The following is a 12,751-nucleotide window of genomic DNA, read 5'->3' on the forward strand; positions in this document are numbered from 1 at the left end:
GCTACATACCTTTTAGACACTTTCAGATTTTTATTTTTTTCTCAATTGAACACGTCCCAAACCCCAATAAAGTATACATTTTTGAAAGCCCTGTTATAGAGCTATCCGACCAAGCACAGTACACGGTCATTATTTGCATAGGAGTCACGTGACAAGCGTTTTGCTGAACCTTCCAAAACCGGTTTTTCCCTTCTTATGCGAACACTCTGCAAGATTTCCGGTTGGAATTTCTTCATTGACAAGCCTTGACAATATCCTTCAAAACCGTGTCTGGGATTTTCTTTATTTGCCTTTGTTTTTTTTAATGCGCTCTTAAAGGTGTTTAGATGAAGGTGCTTTTCCAAGAATTTTAATTATCACGCCATATAATTTGAATGGAGCCTCCGGGAAAAAATCGCAGACACGGTTTTGTAGGATATTGTCAAGGCTTGTCAATGAAGAAATTCTAACCGAAATCTTGCAGCGTGTTTGCATAAGGCGGGAAAAATCGGTTTTTTTGAAGCTTCAGCAAAACGCTTGTCACGTGACTCTTATGCAAATAATGACCGTGTACTGTGCTTGGTCGGATAGCTCTATATCAGGGCTTTCAGAAAATGTATACTTTATTGGGGTTTGGACGTGTTCAATTGAGAAAAAAATAAAAATCTGAAAGTGTCTAAAAGGTATTTAGCTACATTAAAAGAATTCTCCTTTTTGAAATACACAATAAATTTTTCATAAAAGACGTTTCAGTCCGATACAACTGGTTACATTTCAAACTGAACAAACAAACCTACTGACATAAAACACCACAGAGGATTTGTTCTGCCATACTGTTTGGAATATTGACATTTTGTATGCAATCTTTGGATACCCTGGAAACCAACTATTGCAGAAAAGATTATCCGCCATAACAGATTAAAATGGTCCTCTTGATGAGATTGTATCAGTTTGACTTATGAAGTCAAAAAATTGTTTCAAACTAAAGGGAAAACAAACAACACTGTAATGTCAAGAACTGAGGTAAAATATAAAAAAATCCTTGATTAATTTTGAAAATTCTTTTACTAACTGTTGTACAAAAAGCTCACAAACATGCTGTATTAAAACTACAGCCAATCTGAAATCAAGTGTGTTCAAAACCACAGCCTGCTACTAACATTGGACACTGCCAAAAAAGTTCAAATATTTACTGATTACACTTTGAGCTTCATGTTTTTGGTGTCATATGAATTGTATTGAATTGTAATGATTATAAAAACAGAAATATCATACAAGTGTATTGCAATGTGTAAAAATACCAAGACTCACACATGTTCAGAAATTCACATACACATCATAATTGTAACATTCTTTCTCTTTCAGTATTCCACCATGCAACAATATTTCAATCCCAGACCAATATCCCCATCCAGTGATGGCAGTGACAGACACAGACTAACACTGTCTGTCACAGACTAACACTGTGTACATTTTTTTTGCTCGGAATCGGATCGTAGAGATCGTGCCATCAAAAATATGTTTCTGTGATGGTATTAGAGGGGTCAACATCCATAAAAGCTTCATAACCGCACTGCCACTTCCAAAAGTGCATATGAAATACAGTGTTTGCTGAGGGCCATCTGAGTGCACCAGTGGACAAATCAATTGTTGACTTTAGCTTTCCATAAATCACCTCACATATAATAACGTGACCTGAGCCAGTGAGCAATAAAAATTGTGGTGGGTAGGTGGTAGGCTGTGTCAGAAAAACAAAGGAAAGTGATTGGCAACTTTCAATGGATATACTGAAATGCATTTATTTCATGATGAAAATAAAATATTTCATCAAAATTTTCAGATTTAGATATTTGGTGATTTGACCATGATTGAAAGCAAAACTGTAGTGTATGAATTTTAACAATCTGACAAAAACTAAACCATGTGTTGTTCTGATGGAAGGTGCCAGCAGAATCTACATCTGGACATTTTCTTGACTTCAAAATGCAACGTTTCCGAGAGTGAAGAAGGTTTTCAGTGGCAGTGAGTTATCTGTGGTGCAGTGTTTTAGTCTGGGATGCAGTGTTTCAGAGTCTTGATGCAGAGTTTTAATCTGTGGTGCAGTGTTTTAGAGTCTATGGTGTAGTGTTTCAGTCTGTGGTGCAGTGTTTTAGTCTGCGATGCAGTGTGACAATCTGTGATGCAGTGTTTTAGTCTGTGGTGTCATGTTTTAGTCTGTGATGCAGTTTTGATCTGTGGTGCAGTGTTTTAGTCTGTGATGCAGTGTTTTAATCTGTGGTGCAGTGTTTTAGTCTGTGGTGCAGTGTTTTAATCTGTGGTGCAGTGTTTTAGTCTGTGATGCAGTGTTTTAGTCTGTGGTGTCATGTTTTAGTCTGTGATGCAGTTTTAGTCTGTGATGCAGTGTTTTAGTCTGTGGTGCAGTGTTTTCGTCTGTGGTGCAGTGTTTTAGTCTGTGGTGCAGTGTTTTAGTCTGTGATGCAGTGATGCAGTGTTTTAGTCTGTGGTGCAGTGTTTCAGTCTGTGATGCAGTGTTTCAGTCTGTGATGCAGTGTTTTCATCTGTGGTGCAGTGTTTTCATCTGTGGTGCAGTGTTTTCATCTGTGGTGCAGTGTTTTAGTCTGTGAAGCAGTGTTTTGATCTGTGGTGCAGTGTTTTTAGTCTGTGGTGCAGTGTTTCAGTCTGTGGTGCAGTGTTTTCATCTATGATGCAGTGTTTTAGTCTGTGGTGCAGTGTTTCAGTCTGTGGTGCAGTGTTTTCATCTGTGATGCAGTGTTTTAGTCTGTGGTGCAGTGTTTTAGTCTGTGATGCAGTGTTTTAGTCTGTGGTGCAGTGTTTCAGTCTGTGATGCAGTGTTTCAGTCTGTGATGCAGTGTTTTCATCTGTGGTGCAGTGTTTTCATCTGTGGTGCAGTGTTTTAGTCTGTGAAGCAGTGTTTTGATCTGTGGTGCAGTGTTTTTAGTCTGTGGTGCAGTGTTTCAGTCTGTGATGCAGTGTTTTAGTCTGTGGTACAGTGCTCTAGTCTGTGATGCAGTGATGCAGGGTTTCAGTCTGTGGTGCAGTGTTTCAGTCTGTGATGCAGTGTTTTAGTCTGTGGTGCAGTGTTTCAGTCTGTGCTGCAGTGTTTTCATCTGTGATGCAGTGTTTCAGTCTGTGATGCAGTGTTTCATCTGTGATGCAGTGTTTAGTCTGTGTGCAGTGTTTCAGTCTGTGGTGCAGTGTTTTCATCTGTGGTGCAGTGTTTTAGTCTGTGAAGCAGTGTTTTCATCTGTGGTGCAGTGTTTCAGTCTATGCCAGTGTTTTAGTCTGTGGTACAGTGCTCTAGTCTGTGATGCAGTGATGCAGGGTTTCAGTCTGTGGTGCAGTGTTTCAGTCTGTGATGCAGTGTTTTAGTCTGTGGTGCAGTGTTTCAGTCTGTGCTGCAGTGTTTTAGTCTGTGGTGCAGTACAGTCTAAACTGTGATGTTTAAGTGTGTATTGCAATGGCATATTTTGGGATCATACATGCTGTGCTGAAACCTATACTGCGGTGATTCAGTCTGTGTTGCAATATTGTCTCTGACACATACAAAAAAGACTGTACTGTTTCAGCTTATACTGTGATATTCAAGTTTGTATTGCAATGTTGTATCTGGCGCCATATACACTGGTGCTGTTCCAGCATATACTGCGATGTTCTGGTCTGTACACTGGCAATGCTTCAGTCTATAGTGTGTGTACTACAGCAGTACCATTAAGACCACACAACCTGAAGCTGTTTCAGTCTACACAGCAGTATTTCACCCTGAGTTACGACATTACAGTCTCTGCTATAAGATGTCAATCTGCATGGAAATGCTGCCTTTGAGACTGCACTGTCTGAGCTCTTCAGTCCAATCCTATGATAGTTCAGTCTGTTTTACATTTTGTTCTCTGATCAGACCAAAGTCTGGTGGCAGCATTGCCATTTTTTTACTCTGTCTCTTCAATGTAACACAGACAGTAGCAACACTTGTAATATTGCATTACAAAAACTGAACCATATTATCCTGCTTTATTTTACATGTGATAATTTAACATATCCCACAGCCATAAATTTACAAACACAGCAAGTGAATTTATTGCATAGATCTGCTACAATTATCCCTCATACACAATGGTTCGATCAACAGGTTGTCTTCTTATCACTTAATTCCATGAAATATTCACATTTTTGTATAATTTCATGTCAAAAAATTTTGGCGTACGTGTATCTAGTCACTGACACCATTTTTTTCCATTGTAATGTACTTCCTTCTAGGTTTAATGATTGTCTCGGAGTTTCCATATCCCATTCACAGGCAAATACTTGCTATGCTCAATGTTGATGCTAGACTGTAACTTAAATATGGCAATACATATGAAAACAACATTTGTTGAATAATTCAGCAAACGCGAGAATTTAAAAGTGACAATTTGACTACAAATGCTGAATTTCTGCCAAATGATTGGAAGTTTGAAACGCCACAATGTACGTTCACAAGGTACCTGGTACGGTGAATGGCAAGCCTGTATGAGATGAAATTTACATTGTTAATGATGATTTGGGAATCGGCAAAGGTGTATGGCTTCCCCTTTTTCAATGCTCACTTAATACATGGCCATGAACTTTTCCAGCAGCACCCTCTAATATCACTGTATGTCGATGAAGTAGTGAAGTGACTCACAGATTATGTTTAATGGTCTTATACACAAGTTGGTTTTGCAGTGAGAAACACAGCTCCGAGGACATCTCAATTGTGGAAGCCATGTACCGTGTGACCTTGATCTAACTAACTAGATACACTCAGCTAACCAATTTTTTTCATCTAGAACAGGGGTCGTCCAAGATTTACCATGTTAATCAGAGCTATTTTTTAAAACCTTGACCACTTTTTGCTGTTTCTCAGATGAAGATAATTGTGCTTTTTCGCCAACGGCTAATCTGTTCTAACAGCAGAAAAAATAGTGAATAAGGTTGTTATGAAAAGACCACCAGTAGGAAAATCAATGGTTTTGTCATTTCTGACACCCTCCCCCTTCCACAAAAAAAATCTGTGATATTGAACCAAGACGTATGAGTTAAGATGTAAACTTTGAATCAAGATACATCAAGTTGAGATGTACACCGACGCACAAGTTTTATAATGATAATAGATCATTTTGAAACCAATATAGATCTTTAGAATAGCGCTGATTGCAAATGACGTCACTGTTCTCTCTCATTAATATGCATAAATAAACATTTATCCGCATTTTCCGCATAAACGACGAAAATAAAACCTACGAGAGTTAGAATGGCTATCTAGCGTCACACTTATTCGTATGAATTTATGACTGAGACTACAAGCTGCAACAACAGCCGCACATACAACGACACAATTTGTCCGAATTTCAGCATATTTGTCCAAAAGTTGCGCGCGTGCAGCTATATTTAGTAACAAAGCCGAAATCGCGACCAACGCTATTGAAAAACACAATTTGTACGTACTGAACTTTTTTGGAGAAAAACCACTATTTGCAAATGATAAATGGGTACAACTTCAATGGTTCCACATTCACAACATGACAAAGAATGCACAAAGACATAAATAAAGTGAAGAAAAATCACTGGTGAAAACCTACAAACATGTTTTATGACCTTCAGAACTTTTGATTATTTTTAAGAAAATTTGCACTTTTCTGTATGTTTCAATCAATTAAAAAAGAAAAGTCTGAACACATAAGGAGAAAGGGAAATTTCAGCATTGTTTTTGAAATACTTGATACCTACTTAATACTTACATACTATGAACCTCTGGTGTCTAAAAACTCAAAATAAAAGCAGCAGGCCCTTTCTCTAACTAAAAATTTGACTCATTCTAAGTTGGAAACATATTTTAGACTAAACTGAGAATTTTCAACATGGAGCACATTCCTGATTCACAGTTTGCTCAAGAATGCTTTCTATGTGCAATACTTTATGTTGATCAAAGCAAATCCTTTGAAAATGCCAAAATCAAACAAAATTTGACTAATTATCCTGTAATCTATTTTGGCTGAGATTAAAGTAAATAGCATTTCATTGTGCTCAGCTATTCAATTTTCGTCTTCTTTTAATGAAGAACTAGAAAAATTACATTTAATATCTTCTTTGGTTGTGTCGGCCAGCAAGCTGTTGAGATTAGGGGTCAGGGGTCGCAGTGGAGACAGAAGGATCACTCATCAACAACTTCAAGAGTTCTTCATCCAGAACAATTAAGAAAATGACAACCCACCTTTGTGCTAGTGGACACATTATTGGTAATAGTAGCAAAAACCTGAGAGTACACTTTACTGCGTCCCCCCAATTTTTCTCCCCGAGCTATTCTTTTGTACGGTGCCGAATCATTTTGCTTCCTGTTGTGGTGGGCAACGATCGGCATGACAACAAAAGGATCAATGACAACAGCCTTTGGGAAGAAACAATTAGTAGAAACTCCTGACAGTGCTTTACAAGTGCTCAGAAAAGAAAGCACGGCTCTGGGCTGCAAAGGTAGCAATCAAGATATTCAGCCTTAATGAAAAAGCAAGCAACCTGTTTAATATTTTTAGCAATCAGAGCTAACGTCTATATGCCTCAATTTATAAAGACTCTTGACTGCTTGCAAGCTCTAGGAAAACATACAAGTGTGAGAAGTTTTAGCTTAAACCCTGTGGAACTCACTGGAATGTATTTTTTTGAGCAGATGGCTATTTTGGTGGGGGCACAACAGACTAATAAAAATGGTATTTTAAATTCCGACATTTTGTCTCCACTAACAGGAACAATAGCCTCTGGATTAATTTGTCTCTTCCTAAGCTCACAAAAACCACAGGTTTGGACTCAGTAAAGTTGCCACGTTGATTAAATCTTCTAGATGACTTATGTGTGTTTGTCCTTCCATGATAACTACATTTCTATTTCAGAGTCACTTTTGATTTCCTGCTTAAATAAATAAACAAACAAACAAATAAACAAATAAAAATGTAATTTACATTTGATCTTCAAAATGGCTGTGGTTATGCCATATATTTAATTAAAATTTTCCTTCTACTGATGTCAAATTAGAAAACATAGTTGAATCCTCTTTCTACTAGACTCCATAGACAAACCATAAAATAAATACAACTTGGGAGAAAGAAGATAAACACTGATACCGTCTCTTTTTTTTGCCATCTTGGAACATCTCATGGATTTCTGCAGTGGAACAAATGGTTTCACACAGAATGCAGGCATGATAAAAACTATAACAGCCAGGTACTGTACATCACAACCTGAGCAACAAATCTGACGGAATAAACAGTGGCATTAACAGTCAAAGTATAGAACCTGGGTGTTTACAAAGTTGTCAAAGAGATGGTATATTGTCACTGATAGGTGGTGTGGACAGGGAAGGATTTCAAAGATGCTGTATTCCCAGTGGGTGGATGAAATAATTTTTGATGGAGAACTTGCTGGAAAAAAAAACCGAGTACCCAGTCAATGGTTCAATGTACAGCTAAAGATGAACATACAGTTGAAAAATCAATAATTTCTCTCATTAAATTTTGTTCAGAGATATTTCAATGTTTGCAAATTTTGCCGAAGACCTGTGAAAGTTAAAGTTCATGATATGCAGAGACATATAAGTTCAAGCAGCCGTGGCATGGATATGGGTAAGGCAGCGGTAAAGTAAAAAGTAAACATTGATCAGCAATCTGATATTTTTGGTCACCTGTTGCAGCATCAGTTTACAACAATCTGGGGGCCTCTCTCAACCCACTGCACAGTTGAAGTGCTCTATTGTTATTCTTTCAGCAGATACTTTACCATCAATGTGCAAAGTACTACTACTTCTTTGTTTTCAAGTGATGGCAATTTCTAGATGAGATATCATCACCGTCATTGGCAACAGTTTTTTCCGATGAGGAGAAGTAAGCAGAATCTGGCTAGGTAAAATTGTTGGTAAATTGTCTCAACATATTTTGAAAAGTGAACTTGGAATTTTTCTGAACAGCGGCACAGTTCTAGTATCTTTTCATGCTGTGTTTCCTATGGCTAAAATTTATTCAGTTTGCCAGGAAATACAATATATCAAGGAAAACCACTCACTACACCAGCTACTATGTTGCTCATCAGGTGAAAAATAGCCAATGGCAAAACCTACTGATTGATTGACAAAAATTAAGATCAACACTTTTTCTTTGATATGGCACTGCGTGGAAACGAATGCAAAGTCAGAGAAAATTGGGGTCAACGCAACAGTTTCCATAGAAACGGCAACTCTGTATTTTCCCTGTAGCATAACAACTGTGCCAGATGCTCAACAGAGATGTAAATACAGGATTTGTAAGGACAATTCCAGCATCGTAGGCCAGGAAAATGAGCAGAAATAACCCCTGCTATTCCAGACAATGTTGGAATTTTTACACAGTAAATGAATTTGGGCGGTATTTACGGAATTGCAGTTGATTACACTGGGAAACTTTCAAAGTTACTGTTTGTTTCAATTGGGATTATCTTGTTTTGCATTACTTAAGACAATGTCCCTTTACAAAAAGACCTTCCTGCTTAAAAGATACAATAAAATTTCTAAACAAACGTGAAATTGAATCATTCAATCTTACCTTCCATATGAGGGAGTGTGTGGACTTCGATTGTCTTGGAATCTGTTTGATTGCTGCTGCCAACCTACAGAAAGAGATGAAAACAAAAGAAAAAATGTAACATGTTGAGAGTTCAGTCACCTTGCTGGCAGGAAATACGAAAGCAGAGGGGTCGGCCACGCAGGCAGAAATGCCCACAGGATTACTCAAAGCATGTGTTCACAGCAGCTTGGCTCCGGGCACATTATATGAAGATCCAAAATAACGTTGAAACTTTTGGGCTGTATCCGCTGCCTCTGTATTCTCCATGGGTTGAAAGAAAAGTCTTAACAATGAGGTATCTTATCGCGCAGGGCTAATATTATGCATGAGCTATTTGCATGGAATATATGTGTGTCGGTGTGTGTCTGAGAATCTATCTGTCTGTATGTGTGCATACATCTACAGCTAAACACAGGAATGAGAGTCTGTAGTGTCAAACAGGGTTTTTATACTTCATCAAACACTTCTTTAAAATGTTGAATATGGCTCTCCATATTCAAGCTGAAAATGTGAAGATACTTGTTTGAGGGAAGTGGAACACGCTGAGCTGTGGTGTCAGTACTTTTGGAAAAACTACACAAACTCTAGTGGCAGGTGAAGCCAGGGGATGCAAATCTATTCCAAGCAAAATGAAGCACTATCCGAGTATCTCCCAAAGAGTACTCAAAAACAACTCCGTTGGGTTGGTAAAGTTACAGTGCGTGCCGCAAAGAGCCCTTTCAAGGGTCCAGCCACTGAAAACAGCTCACTGTTGATGGGTTTTTAGTGCTGTTAACGCAGCCTCCGCAGGTCCTTTCTGAAGTTGCTCGTTATGGAAGTAAATGGGGATTCAAGTATCCAATGCTTTTTGAAGTTTACTACGGTGAAGATACCCCAATTACACTTAAAAGTAGCTATCCGCTTGCTTCAGATCACAAGTATTATACACACTCACGGCATAAAACATTTCTGAAGATGAACTATTTCCTTTTCATGCAAGTCACCAGATCATATGTCAGCACGGGAAAAAACACCATATCATCCCCTTTCCTACAAAAAAATATTATCACCCCACTGAAGTTGGTTCTGCTGTCTTTACAGTTAGAAGCATAGCAGCATCTAGTTTCATAAAACACAGAATAAGGTGTGAAGTAGAAGAGTGCCGAAAAAAAAATACACCTTCGCTGATGAGGAAAGGCCATTTCACACTGAACACTCCATCTAGAGTGCCGGCTCTTCTCAGACAATAGCTGAAAATTGCTTTGACATATGTGGCGTCTTCAAAAAACACTTTACTTGACAACTTTTCGTGCCTCAATTGTCAGTTACGAAACATCTTTTGTACAAGGGCAATACACTGTGCATCAGAGCCTACTTTTGCATAAAAACAGGTCAGACCGCACACTGCTTTCAAAGTCGGCAAAAATCGGGACAAAGAAAAATAATACATTTGCAAGATGCACAGTTTTTTTATATGCTGACTTCTCTGCACGGCTGATAACAAAACAGATTTCAAAATGTATGACGGGCTGTTATCAATAATCCCCCCTTGTTCTAAAAATACAATTGACCAAGTTTGAGTGGCGCCTAAAAGCTTCTGATAAACAAATCAACACAAAGGAAGAAGCAATGTTAGCCAAAGAGAGAGGAACAATTTTTTTTTCTCTTTCCCCGTTATGAGAAGGATGTCATATACAGTTGTGTATTGCAACAAGATGGTCACATAAGTACATCACTTGTCTTTAATTACCATTGATAACTGTGACCTGTGGCAAAGAGACAAGGGTTTTATGAATACACACTGGAAACAACGTAGCACTTCAGTAAATGTTCAGCAGAAAGAAACTCTGACATATCACCATATTGCCTACTCTACATTTGTCACAAATGCAGCGCTGGGGTCAGAGTTGACAACTCCAATGCTTTCAACACGTTGTCCCCTATAAATATTTAAAAGCAACAATAAGCTTTTCACTCCTGAAGTGCATTAAAAGGGGAGGCGAGATATGAAAGAGAAAAGAAATATTTTTAGAGAGCTATGTATGGTCCCCGGGAAAAAAAAATGAATGCAGAGGTATTGTTAGGTGACATGTACTGGGTTGATGCAATATGTTTGGAGACAAAGTCGGGGCTACACTAAACACATGTTGTTTTAAAAAGAAGACAAAGACCAGCGTCAACAGTTGACATCTTTTCCTTTTTAATCTTTTCATTGGAAAGGCTGAACCGGCTGAGACAAGTCTCACTCGGGAGTACCCTAATTGAAAATTAATATCTATAATTACAGCTTGCACAATGCAAATACAGTCGTTGGTGAAAATGTCCAGATGGCTTCTGCTCTTCCTCCATTGCAAACTGTGTTGTCTTATGCAGTCCATGCTCTTTCTCTCTCTTTCTCTCTGTATGGTGCAGATATAGTTTTAAACTTGTATATCTGCTAGCTTTACTTAGAAGAGTGCCAATATGATTAACTCTGACCTGCCACTCCATGTTTTACACAAGGAAAAAAAAAAAGACATTTAGATTCACAGGGGAAATTCACGGTGACAGCCCTCCTCCTATTATATTATGTCAGGAGATTTGTACCCCATTTGCATATGATATGTCCAATTGGTGATATCGGCTGCATCATTTTCAATCAGGCCTGACAATTCAAATCCCAGACAAGCAGAGAAGAGTGGAGTAGTCAAGCCACTAGGGAATACCTCTCCAAATGACTCCCTCCAAGCTACACATAATACTAATACCATACCATGACTCATTTATGTGTATGCACACCGATAGCTGAAGATGATACCTCCACAGTGTTCCATCCGAGAGCGTATTTTCACTCAGGGCCCGCCACAATAATCCGAATCAAATCATAGCTTTTCTGATCACTCCCCTGCAGGGGCTGGCATTACTCATGCAGAAAGCAAAAATCAGAGATCAAATTCATTTTTCACAGCTCAGGCGATGTGTACTATTAATGTAACGCGCTATCATGTATAAAGCATTACACGTTGTTCGGCGATGCTGTGTGATCTGAGATATGCTCGGCTGCCCCTGAAGTCTTTATGTGGGTAGTGCGCATGTCGCAGTGATGTGGCAATGTGAGCGTGCTGGCTCTCTGCTTTGTTTATACCTTTCCACTTCAGCTAAAAAGTGAGAAGTGAATATTTGATGACAGAAGAGGACACTATTGAGTGTGCATCTCCCCAGGGCCATGCAAAACAGGATAAACTTAACAATAACTGTACAAGAGTTGTTTGTTGATCTGATCACTGGAATAACTGATCTGAAAGTTATACAGCACCTACCAGTAATCATTTCCTATTTCTCTACAAGCATTGTTTTTTTTAATTTAGACACTCTAACCAGAACATTTGCTACGAAGCTATTGATCGCTCTAAGCTATTGTGAGTAACTTATTAATTACATTTTTTTAATAGCTGAAGTGTAATTAACCCACTTCACACATACACAACGGTTTAATTGAAATAACCTGATTTAAAGAGGATCCCTGCTAAGGACAATAATCAATATAATTGAAAAATAACGTTAAATTGACATTGACTGAAGATCAAAAATGGTCAGCCTTTCTGCGATGTGCACTGTGTTAGGTTAAACAAATAAAAGGCTTTCATGGAAAGCCTGAGCCACAGAGTTTCTGATGTGGCTTTCTTTGACGCTTTTCAAAAGACTATTGTGAGAGGCGGGCGGTGTGTTTGGTCACGCCGGACTGGATGTTGGATGCTGAAGGAGACAGAAAGTTTCCAATTTGTTCTAATGGTTGTAGACGCCAGGTTTCTGCAAACTCCAAAAGATCAGGGACGAGCAAATAAATTTCAACACGTGATCTCAAGTAGAGCAAATTGAGTGAAATGTAGTTAGGGAATGCTCTATTTGCTTGAGAAGAGCAATGAATCAGATAAAGCTTGTTTCTTTGTACCACTGCTACTAACCCCACCTCCATCCACTCCCTTGAAATACTTGTTAGCACCTTATTTGAATGGGCCAGTCAAACTTCTGTGCATAATACATGCTTTCCTTCCTTTTCAGCATTCCATGCAGGCGTACAACAGCTGTGATCGGGCTCTGTAACACTCAACGCCGATTCTCCAGTGACCCACTCAAACTCTCCGTCTCACTTGCACACACACACACTCTCTCTCTCTCACTTTTTCCCTTCC

The 12,751-nt window shown here is 38.6% G+C and overlaps 1 protein-coding gene across 1 annotated transcript in view; it reads right to left on the minus strand.

Annotated features, from left to right (window-relative positions):
* Positions 1-12,751, minus strand: part of LOC139149026 (5'-3' exoribonuclease 2-like) — a 140,793-nt gene that overhangs the window by 37,487 nt on the left and 90,555 nt on the right. The window contains exon 31 of the mRNA XM_070720521.1: positions 8,580-8,643. Within this exon, the coding sequence (XP_070576622.1) occupies positions 8,580-8,643 (64 nt within the window). The remainder of the gene's footprint in view (positions 1-8,579; positions 8,644-12,751) is intronic.

This window comes from Ptychodera flava, chromosome 14, assembly GCF_041260155.1.
Source record: "Ptychodera flava strain L36383 chromosome 14, AS_Pfla_20210202, whole genome shotgun sequence".
Taxonomy (NCBI): Eukaryota; Metazoa; Hemichordata; class Enteropneusta; family Ptychoderidae; genus Ptychodera; species Ptychodera flava.